This window comes from Lygodium microphyllum, chromosome 28 (genome assembly GCF_053477565.2).
Source record: "Lygodium microphyllum isolate KBCC chromosome 28, Lygodium_microphyllum_v1.1.10, whole genome shotgun sequence".
Taxonomy (NCBI): Eukaryota; Viridiplantae; Streptophyta; class Polypodiopsida; order Schizaeales; family Lygodiaceae; genus Lygodium; species Lygodium microphyllum.
Window position 1 is genome coordinate 37,216,045 of NC_141162.1, and position 15,735 is coordinate 37,231,779.

Here is a 15,735-nt window from a genome sequence, read left to right on the forward strand (position 1 = left end):
TTCCTCAACTATGAACAGATCGATGAACACACCATCTACCTTGCTGTAAGATGAGTATTGCAACTATGCCTAGTATAACCTCTGAATAACGACTCTCTTATGCATAGTCCTGAGCAAGTTCTGCAGTTGCGTGCTCTTTGATTTCCAACAGGAAAGTTCTCTAATGATAGCTTGATAATCAAAACCTTCCCCTTCCTTCCCCCCCCCAACAAAACAAAAGAAACAAAAAACAGCCAAAAAAGACCAAAAAGAACAGAAAAGGGGAAAAGAACATCAGAAGTCATACAATGTCTTCCGGTCAATGTCTGTCATCAGTTCAATCTCCACCTAGTTTCACCCTTTTACTTCAGTATCAATACTTTTCACCTCAGTAGCAAATTATCTCATTGGACCATTTGAGGGTGACACATTCATACCTCAAGACAAAGGTCTTGGGAATTTGGCCATCTCATTAAATAACAAATTTCCAAAGCTAGAGTTCCTTTCAAGGAAAGGGGACATCAAGCTTTGCCGCACATTGATGTTGTTCCTAAAAACTCATCTCATTTGTTATACTAGCCAAAATCTCCTTAAGATTGAAAAAATATAACAAGATTGGAAGTTATCCTAGGAAATTCATGATCACTAAGTGAAGTACAAGGTTTGCAAGTACGAAGTCTGCAAATGCACGCTCTGCAGGCAGATCCTGGAAAAACACCAAATTCTAGACGTAAGTGCAGTGGAAAGAAATAAACTTAGTAAAAATTTAAAATGAGACATTTCTTACGGTGTCTTTAGACTTGAGCAATAAGTTTCTTTACACATTTAGGGTAAACAAACATTTTCAAGTTTCACCCAATACAGACTATCCAGTATTGTTAAAAACTTAATAGTGTGACGGAATTTATATAAATGACAGAAAGTGAAAAGACTGATAGTTAGTAAGGACTTCCAGACACCATCAGCAGAATGTCTTTTGCACTCTTTGTGTGACTGTATTTGAGGTGCATTAATTGATATACATCATCGCCTCAAAAAGCATTTGCTGGGATCCTGAGCAAAGCCAGCTTCAAAATAGTTCCAGAGGCATGTCAGGCTTAAGGGAGCCACTTTCAGTCATCTGATTGTCATGGTGGGCTCCAACACTTTGAGTGTGGTATCCTATCTTGCCAAAAGGCCGACTTCAATTGAGAGAAATTACTTGATCTACAAGTTTAATCGGTATTTTAATGATGCAAAATCATCAGTGACCTTCAGTTAAATGATCACTAAGTACAACAAATAAACATCATGTACGGCAAATCATCAGTTGACATGATAGATGCGTAGAGGAGATGCGATGGTCAGCAATGGTAATGGCAATGGCAGAGGGAGAGAAAAATATGTGAGCAGCAGTAGGGAGTAGTGAGAGTGTGAGATGCACGATGTGTGGGTACAAAAAATGAGTTGTACCTCTCTTAGGTTTTTTAGATAGATATATGTAAAGTACAAGTGCTAAGGGTACATTCACACTAAAAGGCACGGTGACCCTTTATTCCCAACAACCTCCCAACTAAAGGCAACATGCCTTAGAAGAAAAGAATCAGCTAAGACTAAGTGTGTACAAAGCTGAAATACATATACTATCCAACTCCCATCATCTGTCAGCAATGAGCAAACCGCTTGACTGGAAGACCCTTCGTGATAAGATCTACAAGGTTATCATCTGTATGCCTTCTGCTTTCCAAAGTAGATGTACAAATCCTCTATGCTCTTAAGATACCTCATGATACCTTTCACTACTTTCCAATGCTTTTTACTAGGATGTGCCATGTATCTGCTAACCACTCCCGCCGCAAATGCTATGTCAATTCGTGTAGCAATCATAGCATACACATCAAGCTACCCACAGCTGAAGCATACCGAATCTTGGCCATTTCAGCCTTTTCATAATCAAATATAGGGTTGTCCTCTACACTGAGTTTCACATATGGAGGCAATGGAACGCCAATTCCTTTTCCCCCTTCATATTAAAACGCTACAAAATTTTGGATACATACTTCTACTATAACAAATAAAAAAGACCTATCAATCTATCCTTGAGTATACACATGCCAAGAATGTGATTTTCCTCACCAAGATCCTTCGTGTCAAAACTACTGTGTAGGTTCTGCTTCAATGTATTCAAAGCATGAACATCCCTACCACCAATCAACATGTCATCCACATACAAAACTAACATAATAAAGCTGCCATCTACTACCTTCTTGGTATATAAGCAGTGATCTAGTTAACTCCTTTTGAGTCCTTGAGATTGCATGAATGTATTAAACTTATGATACCATTCACGAGGTGCCTGTTTCAGCCCATACAAGCTTTTATTGAGTTTGCACACCATCTTTTCTTGCCCTTTGGCCACACAACCTTCTGGTTGTCGCATATATATGTCCTCATGCAGATCACCATGTAAGAAAGCAATCTTTACATCCATTTGTACGAGTTCCATATCCTCGCATGCAACCAAGCCCAATATGGTCCGCAAAGTATTCAGCTTGATGATGGGAAAGATGATCCGTGCTTTGTACTTTGGCAAGGAACCAAAAGTGACCTTCATCTTGTAAACCCATTTGCATGATAGGACTTTCTGCACCTTGGGAAAATGCACCAAATCCCAAGTATCCTTCTTCTTTAAAGATTCCATTTCTGACAGCATAGCTTTATGCTATTTCTCGCTATCCTCTCTATCCATTGCTTCCTTGAAGCATGACAGTTCACCACAATCTGTCAACATGACATACTTAGCAACATAATTTGCGCCAGGAACAAAGCTATCTAGTTGTTTGGTATTGCTTGTCGCCCTACGGATCGAATGATTAGTGTTTGTTGGCTGTTCAGCTTGCAAATCTGAATTAACAGCTTGCTGTTCAAATGGTTCAGCATGCTGTCCTGCCCCCGTTCTGATTGTTCTAATGGCACATTTTCTGGCTGACACTAGTATATCATGGGAAACTTCTTGCTGATCAATTTCAGCATCCTTCCCTGCATTTATAGGATCATTTACAAGAGATATTTGCTGTTGTAAAGCAGGCGGCACTCTTTGCTATCCTATAGGTATCTCTTCTTAGAACACCACCACTTAGACTTCCTCGTACTTTTCAGGCTATTTATGCATGTGATCTTCCCAGAATATAAAATCATTGCTACGTACAAATTTCCTTTTCTCGAGATCCCATAATCTATATCCCATTTCACCCTCGCCTCCATATCCTAGGAAAATGCATTTACAAGACTTTGACTCCAATTTGCTACGTTCCTTCAGTATGTGCACAAATGCCTCATAGCCAAACACTCTCAAGTGTGTATACAAAGATAGCTTGCCCAACCACACTTCTTGAGGGACTCTCCCTGTCAAAAGATGAGATGCCAGCGAGACAGTAGGGTTTGCGGGGAGGAACACGGAGTAAACTCAACAAACATGGAGAAGAGAAGAGAAGAGAGAAGAAGCTCCGATGAATGGAATGATGAAGATCTGAATCATGGAGTGAATGTGATACAAGGGAACAAGGGTGCCGTAGCACAAGGAAGATGATGAAGACAGCCATGAACCACGAACCGCAATGTCCTCCTGAAGGGGTGTGAGGGTAGTGGAGAGGCTGGAGAGAAGAGATGACAGACTAAATGAATCAACCGTAAGGAATGAATAAGAGTGGCCTATAAATAGGCATAGTCAATCTAGGATGGCGCCCCTTATTGGAGCTCCAAACCCTAAACGCAAAACACAGAAACGCAAAAACGCAAACTACAGGTGAAGGGTGAAGGGTTTCTCAACACCCCCTCTCAGGCCCAAAAAGGGGAACAAGAGAAGAGAGGTGTGAAGATGCAATGCTACATGCTGAAGAATGCTCATGCAGCAGGTGCCACTTGGACAGTGTCCCTTGTGGAGAAATTGTTCGCTTGCCCAAGCGCCCTAGTACAAAGATGATGAAAACATGCAATGCATAGGAGGAATGTCGAACTTTGTGTGGTGCCGAGAACCATAAGGATATTCCCGTACTCGATCTCGGGAGGTGGCTCCATGCTAACCAAGTGACCAAGGCAAGAAGAGAAGAGGAGGAAGAAGATGGAGAGGATCCCTAAGATCCAAGATTTCCACCGGAAAGGAAACCTGCAGTAAAGACCAGTAGACAAAGTGAGCTAGAGAACCCGAAACACAACCTTGGGAGAGAAGCCACTAGCTTCGTGCATCCATGCTGGAAGGAATACGAAGGCCTCATCACCAAGTCGCGGCTGAACCTCCAAAGCCTCGATCTAGGTGGTACCTGAAGATCCTGGGTATCAGTAGAAGAGATGGCTGGTCGAAGACAGCCACCCCAAGAAAGTAGAGGGTGGGTGAAGAACTTCATGTGGAGTAGGTTTCTCCTCTGAGGTGGGAGGTGGAGGGGCCCCCGTTGAAGTCAAAGAAGTAGATGTCCCCTCTGAGGACAAAGAAATAACATACCCCTCTGAAGTAGATAAGGAATCTAAAAACTCATGGATCACGGGCTCTGAAATGTCTAATGATGAAGGAAGTGCCGCCGATCGTGCTGAAGAAGGCATCTGGGGTGCCAAAGAGCTCCCAGAGATAGCCTCTCGAACTTGAGTAGTCGAGGGTGGAGAAGGGTGGGACTCAGAATGAACAAAAGAGGTGGGCAACAGTCGTTATCTCTCAATGGAGCGGACTAGGTAACCGAAGAAGAGAAAGGAGTCGAGCAATCACCATCTCTCAAAGGAGCGGATTGACGAGGAGACAGTATCAAACAATCACTCTCTCTCGATGGAGCGGACTGCAGAGCCGTAGGTCATGGAAGCCACTGTACCTGAAAATAAGTGTGAGACTGCCGCTGGCATTGCGACGATCTCCAGGAGGTCGTAGCGCCAATTAATCCTCCATGTGCTCAAAAGGACTTAGTGCGTATCGGATGCGTCTTATTGCCTTGAGCATAGTACTTTGATAGCCGATGCATACGTCTTATTGCCTTGAGCATAGTACTCTAATAGCCGATGCAGAACGATCTCTGTGGCCCAAAAAGAAGAGGTGGCACAAGGAGTGCCTAGTGAAAGACGTATGTACTCTGTAGGGATAGGAAGCAAAGGTCGAAGTCGGCAAGCATTAGTGGTATGTCCGGTGATGCCACAGTAGAAACACCCAGTAGTCTGGTCGTCAATTGGTAAAGAAGCCATGGATACCAATGTGCCTTGCTGAAGAAGAAAGAGATCAGCCACCATGAACCACGAACCGCAATGTCCGCCTCAAGGGGTGTGAGGGCAGTGTGAAACATGAACCGCAATGTCTACCTCAAGGGGTGGAAGGGCAGTGGAAGGGCTGGAAGTGAGCTGCCTGTGGGAGGATGCGACCAATAGTAAGAGGTTGCAACCAATAGAAAAACGCAAGTGAGGAGAGAGAAAGACTAAAAACGCAGGCAGGACAACCTGCAGGAGAGAGAAAGGCTAAAAACGCAGGCAGCATGAGAAAGACTAAAAACGCAGGAAAAAACAGCAACAACAGTCAATACGCTGAAATCAGCTTCGAACAATGTGTGATAGGCTGGAAACAGGTGCCAAATTGTTGTAGACAGCAATGGCCATCTTGGGCCGCGATGTCCTCCGTGTTTGGAGTGTGGGCAGCAAGTTGAAATACTTGAAATCTGCAAAAACGAGATTGTTTTCTCAATGGAGAGTGATCAGCAACAGTCGTTCTGCTGTAAACAGCTGCAAACTGCAGGTGGAAGGTTGGAAACAGGCGCCAAACTGTAGATGACAGCAAGGGACAGCTGAGACTGCGATGTCCTCCGTGAAAGGGGTGTGGGCAGCAAGCTGAAACACCTAAAAGCTGCAAAAACGAGATTTTGATGCAACGGAAGAAGAAGAGAAGTGGATGCCGGACCCGCCACCGATCTTTGCCTTCACTAGAGTGGAGAATCTTCGCTGCTAGGTAAGCAGATCTAGCTCTAATACCATGTCAAAAGATGACGTGCCAGCGAGACAATAGGGTTTGCGGGGAGGAACATGGAGTGAACTCGGTAAACATGGAGAAGAGAAGAGAAGAGAGAAGAAACTCTAATGAATGGAATGATGAAGATTTGAATCATGGAGTGAATGTGATACAAGGGAACAAGGGTGCCGTAGCACAAGGAAGATGATGAAGACAGCCACGAACCACGAACCGCAATGTCCTCCTGAAGGGATGTGAGGGTAGTGGAGAGGCTAGAGAGAAGAGGTGACAAAGTGAATAAATCAACCGTAAGGACAGAATGAGAGAGTGGCCTATAAATGCATAGTCAGTCTAGGATGGCACCCCTTTTTGGGGATGCAAAAACGCAAAAACGCAAACTGCAAGGGTGAAGGGTTTCTCAACACTCCCCCCCCCCAATAAACCTATTCAATGACCGATTTATCAAGTGTATACACTGACTTTCTCCTGAATAGTCCTATTCATACACTCTACAACACCATTTTGGGGTGGAGTATAAAGGGCAGTGAGCTCCCTCTTTATCCCTTTGCTATCACAAAAGGCCTGAATGGCTTTTGACACATATTCCCCACCATTGTCAGAGTGAAGACAGTTTAATGCCTTGCTTGTCATATTTTCAGCAAGTGTCAAATAAACCCATACTTTATTGTGACATCATCAATAAATGTGATAAAATATTTCTTTCCCCCTAGATACAACCCAGTCATCTCACATACATCTGAATGTACCAACTCTAAGGGTGAAGATTTTAATGAAAGAGACTTTTCACGTGACAATTGAGCATGCTTACCAAATATGCAATGATCACAATGATCAAAATCAGCATACCTCAAACACGGCAAATAACCCAAACGAGAAAGCGCTTTCATTCTAGTTTGACACACGTGCCCCAACCAACTATGCCACAAAGACACACTTGGCTACTCAATTATGGCAACAACATAATCACGCACACTAGATACATGTAATGGATACAGAGTGTCACTTATAGAGCCTTTAGCAACAGTCCTAGATCCCTTACATATCTTTCATTTCCTATCTCCAAAAGTGGTGTGATAGCCTTCATCATCTAATTGCCTTGTGTTTATCAGGCTCTTCTTGAGCTAGGGTATATGCCTCACATTATGCAAGATGAATACTAAACCATCCTGGAATGCCAACTGCACACTGTCAATCCTACAATGTTACATGCATACTTGTCCACCAAGTGAACAACACCATGTCTACCACCACTGTGTGACTATAGTCAGAAAACCACTCACGTGGTGTTAGCAGATGTGTCAACTCATGTGTGAGTTTGTGCATGCACAGGCTAGGCACATTATTTAGGATATTTTAGCCATTTTTTATGGTCTTGATTTTGGTCATATTTAGCATTTATTGCTGGATGACCAGCATTAAATACTAGCCGACCTGATCATATTAAGGACATATCTTTGTCCTATATATTCAAGCTCCTCCTCCGCACTGCATCACTCATCTGCCATCAGACATGTGGAGACTCCATGGAGAGAGAAGCCAGTGCCAGTGCCCACGTAGCCAATGACTCACTATTATATGCGACTGTCTCATGTTGGTGTCAGAAGTGGAGGGGCAATAGAAGCGTAAACATATGCTATAATAAACTACTGAAACACAAGACCAAAAAGAGAGGGAAAGAAAGAACGCTAAAGAACACAATACAGATGAGAACTCAGATGTATACTCGAAAAATGGAATCCATATATCCAACACGAGACACTCGTATACAACAGTGAGTCACTAGCTGCGTGAGCACCAGCACTGGCTCCTATCTCCACGGAGTCTCCACAAATGTGATGGCAAATGAGTGACTAAGTAAGAAGGATGAGCCTGAATATATAGGACATAAATATGTCCTCAAAATGATCAAGTCAATCAGCATTTAATGCTAGTCTGCCAGCAATAAATGCTCAATATGACCAAAATAAAGACCACAAAAAATGCCTAAAATATCCTAAATAATGTGCCCAGCCTCTGCATGCATAGACTCACGCATGAGCTGATATATCTACTAATACCCTCTCTCAGATAATGGGTGATCTGATACAATACAATGATACAATGAGAATGGATCATAAACCATACAACATAGAACCACCAAGTGGAACCATGGATACCCAGGCAGTGGGTGATCAAGCCACCACCAAGGTGCCTCGGAGAGAACCCGATGTTGATGTCGATCGTACCAACTCCTGAAAATAGAGAAGATCATGGCAACCCTCAATGTCGGTCAACAATGCCTCTAATGTAGCACACGTGACCATCTTGTCACCAATGCCGCAGCGCAAAAATGACCATAGATCCCCCTCCTTTGGCCAAACCGCCAAAGTGTCCCCTCATGTGAGCTCGGACGAAAGCCATCCGCTCTCTGTCAAATAACTAGTCCATCTTGAATCTAGATGTCAATCCCAGCTCCAGGATCTGAACCTCCCCGACTTCAGTCAATGTGTCAGGGATTTCAACCTGCCTGACTTGGTCGATGCGTCAGGGATATCCCTCTCAAGATCTTGTGCATCAGTATAGATGTATAGATGAGGCGTGGCTACCCCATCTCACCACCCTCTCACACTCCCTCTCTAGCACTGGAGAGTCATGAGGAATGCCATCATCACCACCACTAGAAACCAGCTGAGGAAGGGGCCATCAATCCCCTCCCATGATACAAAGAAGAGGATGCCTTCCGCACCTTAGACTTCACCTTGGCTCGAGGATCCGAGTCGAAATTTAAGACAGATGATGACTCATCGGAGAAGTCTGTATCTTGCTTCATCTTCAGCTCCTTTTTCTTCCTGGAAGCCGCTAACTCTTTGCAGTCCTTCCACAAATGGCCCTTCTTGCCATAGAGGTAACACCGGGCCTTCAATTTCTTCGTGTTCGAACCCCTCTCTGAGGCTACAAGAGCCTCACCTGAACCTCCATGAAGTAACATTAAACACCACTTCTCTAGTGTCATCAATTGACGCTTATGGCCAAATGAATGACCTGGGCCAACAACTGGCACCAAATACCACTAAGTACATGTGCAGGATAACTTATAGCAACTTTTGCCTTTGACATCCCGTGATTTCCTCAAGTCCCAAGCTTGTAAATTTGCTCTAACCCCAGTTACACCTCACATATGCAACATTTACTTAACCATGTGATTAAAAATTAATCCACATGTTAAGTGAGGTTTCAAAAATACATGTCCTCATGACAACTACCATCTATTTACAGCCTAACAACAACTGCCTGCAGCCAATCACCCTATTTTCAAGCTTCTCCATACCGCATTTTTGGTCCAACAGGTTGCATTTCCAATCCTACATTATTTTATTAATGATAAATCTATGTTTGTTATATAGCTGTTGCGTTTACTACATTTAATGCCTTTGTAAGCTATGCGACAGCATTCCCTAGCTCGACATTGTTTATTGGCTGTAATCCATCTCTTTGCTGTATTTTTGCAGTCGTTTTTGTGATCAACTTATATCCACTGTGTGTGAACTTTGTTTATGCAATTTGTACTATTGGTTTGGCTACACTCTCTCTCTCCTACTCCTTCCTTTATTTTCTCTTTCTATCCTCTCTAGATTGCTCCCCTGGTTGTTCTACTAATGACAAATTACACAGCCATGATTACCTAACACGAAGTGTTGTTATGAAAGAATGGTTTGTGCAAAAGCGGTTATGGTACGTTGTGTCTCAAGCTTGTGAGCATCCTAAGTGTCCTACTCCTCTTCCAAGTAATTTTGACGAGGACAACTATGAAGAAGTTGTGCTCACATGGAATATTGATGATGCCCGTGCATATTCTGATCTTCTTCACTGCATATCTAAAGAAATCCTTCCAACGGTCACCTCTTGCAGGACTTCTCCTGCAATTTGGGCAAAGCTTCAAATGTTGTATAAGGCTCCTTCACCTATGCATGCTATTACCCTTTATAGACAACTCCAGCAAATGAAGTTTGATTATATAGACAACTCCAGCAAATGAAGTTTGATTCGAAGGAGACTATCCGATCTTTTTTTCTTCGTGTCACATAAGTACACGATCAACTCAACACATGCAATCAGTCCTTCCAAAAGCTCATCTTGTGGGCACTGTGCTCTACAAGCTCCCTTCGGAGTTTGATGGAGTGGCCTATACTTTTGAGGGCTCAAACGTCATCGACAACCGTAAGTTTTCTACATATGTCCCCAATGCTACTTGAGCATAAGATGTCTTTGCGATTACAAGGGAGGCTTCCAAGTGGGGCAGGTGAGCCTCATCTATACAGGTATACATGTGCACATGTTCCAAAGAGGGACTTCCCTAATGCATCGACTGAAGTCTGATAGGTTCAAATCCTAGAGCTAGGATTGACATCTAGGTTATGATGAGTTGTTCCTTGACAAAGACGGGATTGGCTCCTAGTCCGAGCTCACATCTAGGTTATGATGAGGAGACTTTGTTGTATGGACTATGATGCATCATTATCACTATATCAGATGACGCATGATTTTAAGAGAGGGTATTAGCACTCTAGTCAGATCATGTGTCGGTCTGGGCTACGCCTAACATTACTAGACATTTTAGGTATTTTATGTCAGTCATTTTGATGCTTATTTTGGCATTTATTGGAGAGAGGGAGCTAGTGCCAGTGCCCATGCAGCTAGTGACTCACCGGTTGTACGAGACTATCTCATGTTTGGTATATGGATTTCATTTTTTGTGAATTTTTCTTAGTTCTCTTCTTGCAGTGTTCTTCTATATTTTCTCTTCTGTCTTGTGTTCGACAATTTATTTCATCATCCGTTTATGCTTCCATTGCTGCATCCACTTCTGACACACTCAACCCTACTATTTTGCAAATTGTCAACACCTATCTCTACTATCCACACCCCATTCAAGGAGGATATCTTAGTTCGAGCTACTATACTCCTACTACACCTAGCACCTACTAGCAAAACTAATGTCAGCCTATTGTACAACCAGATTGTACAGTGTTTACTGCCAAATCATCAAATACTGCCTCCATTTAAAACTAATCAGCTGTTACTAGCCTACCATATCATCAGTTACGTTTGTTGTTCCATCCCTGCCACGTCAGCCTACAACATGTGTTTAGCAGCTTACTGTTGTCATCTAGCTACCATGTCACCATCCCTAGCTACATTGCAGATTTTGTTGTTGTCTACTCCATCTGACACTCTACACCCTTATTTAGAAAAAAGTTCTCATACAATTGTCCAAAGGTAATATCCTACAATTCTCTTGCATTTCTCTACTAGAAGTAGAGTCAACTAGCAGAGGACCTTTTCTCTTGTTTGTCCACCACCTTGATTGAGCGACTTCAAGGAAAGAGACTAATCTCTTTTAATGAAGATGTGACAAAGTACACGTAAATGCAAACATACACAAAAAGCGGCACCGATCCGAATGTTGGGATAAAATGTTTGCATAGAGAAACTATCATGGGTACGTTCAATTTTAAGATGCTTTAATCTTGCCGATAACATTTGATTAAGTTATTAATCAAATGTGCAAGGATGTTTAGCACATATGATGCACATGGCAATCATTTCATAATAACAAGCTAAGGACCTCAAGGATGCAGTAGGTATCAAAAGTAAAAGTTATATAAGTTATGCCAACTAGGGTTTGAGGGTCAATTGATATCAGTTTTGACCCTAGGACAATTATTTCGCTAATAAGTGTCAACGATAACAGTAGCAACTAATATTAATTAAATACTTAATGCTAGTCTAAGGATCAATAGAGATTGGGGACCACTCCAGGTTGCAAATGGCCTAGCCAATTTAATTATAGATGGGCACATTTAGTTTGGGCAAGATTAGAAGGGCTCAAATTAATTTTCAAGATTATTTAGCTGTATAATACTGAAAAATGAATTTGGAAGGCTGTCACTTGGCAAAAATGCCCATGCAAACTAAGAAAACGTTTTTGGGGGCTAGGTCTCAGCCATTCAAATAGTTTATAGCCTCAGAGAGAGAGAGAGAGAGAGAGAGAGAGAGAGAGAGAGAGAGAGGAAGCTATTGGTCCATTTTCTAATCAAAGAACAACAATTTCCTACTGAAGACAGCCATCTAGAAGCCTCAACAGGCACAGGACAGCACAGAGACACCTTCCAAGGGCTAGCAACAGCAATGATAGCATTTTGGAGATGCCTGGTAGTAGGTGCTTGCATAAAATGCATGTTGGAGCAAGCAACAGGCAGTTTTTGGGTCTTCTCGTTAAGAAAACCAGATTTCTCTCTCTTCTTGGCTTTCTCTCACCTTTTTCAATAATTTCTTAAAAAATCTCAACATTTCTCAATTATTTGGAGCACATCTCAGCCATATTTAGTGGACAGCAAGAGGATTTCTGTTAATGCAAAAATTAGGGTTTGACAACCACCTCGAAACCCATGCCAATAGAAGAAGGTGTCATACCCTAAATTTAGTACCTGAAATTTGTGTGATTGTCAAGGAAATCAAATGTCAGCCCATACATTGTAAATTGGGATAGCATTTGGTCAATTTGTAGTTCCAATTGTAAAAGTCCTGGGTGAAAAGTCAAGGGGCAAATAGCCCAAATTGCTTGTTAATTATTATTATAGCAAGGGATTTTTGGAACAACAAAGGAGATTGTGGAATCTCAGCTTGTACTCATTCCATTAGCAATCAAAGTTAAAGAAATACCAAAAGGGGCGCCAATTTTGGGGCCAACAAGGTGTCCAATATACAAGATTATTAGGGTAAATTGTGCATTTTAATTTATGTTTATTTGTTACTTCCTATAATTAAGTGCTTAATCAAGGAATTCCACCCTCTCCAAGAAGAAAGGCTGGTTTCAAGAATATACATACCTGATATAACTGTAGGAATAACATGATCAAGTGAAGAATATTCACAGGCACAATTAAACCAATGAATCATCAATAAGCAAACAAAAATGGAAAATGCAAAAACCTAAAATGCTACAAGATAAGAAACCAATGCAGAAGAGAAGAGGGTAGTGGATGAGGCCACCATAGGAATAATATGATCAAATGAAGAAGATTCACATGCATAATCAAACACATGAATCATTAATCAACAAATAAAAATGGAAAATCCAAAGAGCTAAACACTACAACAAAAGAAACCAATGCAAAAAAGAGGGACCATAGCATCTAGAGTCCCACAAACGAGTAAGCTCAAGTGGAAGAGTGTAGTCTCCCTTGTCCAAAGGAAAACTTCCCAACTGGTACAACACATATCATTCTCTAAGTGCATTAGCTACACATGTACACTTTAATAAAAGTTACAAAATTGCCATTTTTCTCCCTTCTAGTCAAGGAATTTGGTTTGCACAGGGGAATGTCTAGAAGCTGGGTAAGGCAAACCTATATAAATGGTCATCGTTTCACTTAAAGTTCTATTGATCCTAAGAGAAGCCTAACAACTAAAAAGAGCCCAAAAAACTATGGCTGTGTATACCTGACACTTGTATGGATGCACTCCATGAATGCAATAACGAGGTAACTTCAAAGTCTTTCAAGCAATATGTCCATGTTCAGTCAATTTTGCTAGCTCAGCTTATCAACTACAAGGAGAATCAGAATCAAAGGAGAAGCAAGGATGTGCATACCTTGAACTCTTTGTTCTTAGGATTGACTTGCATTCGCAGACAGACTGAGAAAGAAAACAAGGATTTAGAGCTACATCTTTTAAAGATGACCAATGAAAGGTATAAAAAGTCATTGAGCATCCAGCAATCCGAAAAATACCTGCTAGAACTGCTGTGCCAATACATGAAAGGACTGCTGAAAGAAAAGCATTGAAAGGGAAAGAACCAACTAGAGCCATATACACAACCTGTTACATGGAAAACACTAAAAGTTATCTAGCATGGCACAAATTTGACCTGCAGAAAAAGTACAAAAAAAACCAATAGTCATAGCACTCTTAAGTTTTTCCATCATTACAATGCCAGTTTACACACCCTAGGTGAAATCATTTTGTTAAAGAGAAAACACTCTTGCAGTTAAGAATAACGTGTTTACTACGCCACCTTAATTATACAACTTAAGATGCATCTGTTGTACAAGGTCGTTACAAGCCTTAAGGAAATTCAGCATGCTTGTACAGATCGATCAGGTAATGCCTCCCAATAAGGAGTGAACAAAAAGAGAACAAATGCTCCACTTCTTTTCAAGACTGTTTCCATCTCATTTCACCATCTCCTGTTCCTGGATTCTTCCCTTCCGTCTCTGATTGTCTCGCAATTCCTTCTACTGGTTGGCCAGCAGCAGTTCCTTGTGTAACACCAGGACTGATGGAACCAAGGCCTATGGTTAGGCCAGCAGCAATGACAGAAGCAGCAGAAACCAGGAAACTTCTCAGACAGCATACCTCTAGGCATTTCTAGTACTTTCCCATTAATATGGGACAGTCACAGAATCAACTCCCGATGCAATGTTTTGAGTATGTTCAATCTGCCAGCTAGTAAAGAATCTGACCATATCTCAGCAAAGATTCAGTCCAATTGTTGGTCTAAGGCCAATAATTGCTCCCTGCACAAATTTCCACCCATAACGGGTAGTTCAAAAGGGCGTTCCTCTTCCAACTCAAAAAGGCTACAAGTTTCCCATCTAGCAGGTGCTTTTTATGGTCATCATATCATGGTAGAATATGTTCTGGTCAAATTTTACAGTCATAAAGAAAGAATTCTGCCGAATTCTGAATGTTCCTTATGGCTGTCATACCATGAAGATGGTGGCACAGTCAGATTTTACAGCTGTCAAGATAGAATTTGAGCAATTTCTAAACGATCTGGACTTTAGGAGGATCTGCCACAGATTGATCTGTCCAAAGCCACTGAATTGCCCATAAATTAAAAAACTCTGTTTCTCACATAAACATCCATAGACTTTGCCCTCTATTACAGTCCAATTTGCACTCTACTAGAGTCAATCCAAGTGCACAACGGCAGGAACTTTAATCTTTCATGACGCAACCATATAAGATATTTGCACAACCTTAGGCTTTCCATTAAAGCTTCCAAATGGGTTGCATAAGAGACTGTAACGCCTTTGATGCCAAGCACCTTAAGCACATCCAATGGCATTTCTAACCTCAAAGATCGGATTTCACATTCCAAATTGTAACCTAGTGTTATTAAATACCTCGAGTAAGATCGGATTTCACGTAAATCTGTATGAATAGATCTTGAAAAGAAGGTTTGGGAAAAATACCTGCACAAGGGCTGTGACGATGGCATATGTGACATAGAGGTCTATGATCTGCGATGACGAGAAGGAAGAGATGGTCCAGATGTCAGCATTAAAAAATTGTTTTTGGGGGGGGGGAAACGCCAGCAGGCAATGGCGAATGCGCACATACCTTGAGCTTGGTAGGGGTGGTTACATAAGCAGAACGCAACGACGTGAACAGAGCACGGATATCTTTTGCTGTGCTTCCCATTCTCTGTCTCTCTGTGTGTGCGCGTGCGTGCGTGAGAGAGGGAGGGGTTGTGTGTGTGAGAGAGTGTATATGTACGTGTGTTAAAGAACCTACTACAAATGGTCGGTCTTTTCCTGCTCAAATCTGTCGGGCGCTTCGTGGGCTTTGAACTTGAATTGTCTTGAACCATGGGCAGCAGCCCTTTGACACAATATTCACAAAACAAGGCATTGACTTGTGTTGTGTGAGAAGCCAGGTCCGATTCCCATGGAATCACGAACTGACTAGTGGATCTCTGGCTCTACAGCAATCTAAGGCACTATGAGCTGATTATACCA

At 42.0% G+C, this 15,735-nt stretch overlaps 1 protein-coding gene across 1 annotated transcript; it reads right to left on the reverse strand.

The window, feature by feature from the left end:
* Positions 1 to 413: 413 nt before the first annotated feature.
* Positions 414 to 15,499, reverse strand: LOC148011358 (dolichyl-diphosphooligosaccharide--protein glycosyltransferase subunit DAD1-like). The gene is made up of 5 exons (XM_087670120.1): positions 15,338 to 15,499; positions 15,190 to 15,237; positions 13,723 to 13,810; positions 13,584 to 13,627; positions 414 to 685 (listed from the first exon to the last, which is right to left on the reverse strand). Exons 1-5 carry the CDS (start codon positions 15,416 to 15,418, stop codon positions 602 to 604), a joined length of 345 nt encoding a protein of 114 aa, XP_087526246.1. The 5' UTR covers positions 15,419 to 15,499; the 3' UTR covers positions 414 to 601.
* Between the last annotated feature and the right edge of the window lie 236 nt (positions 15,500 to 15,735).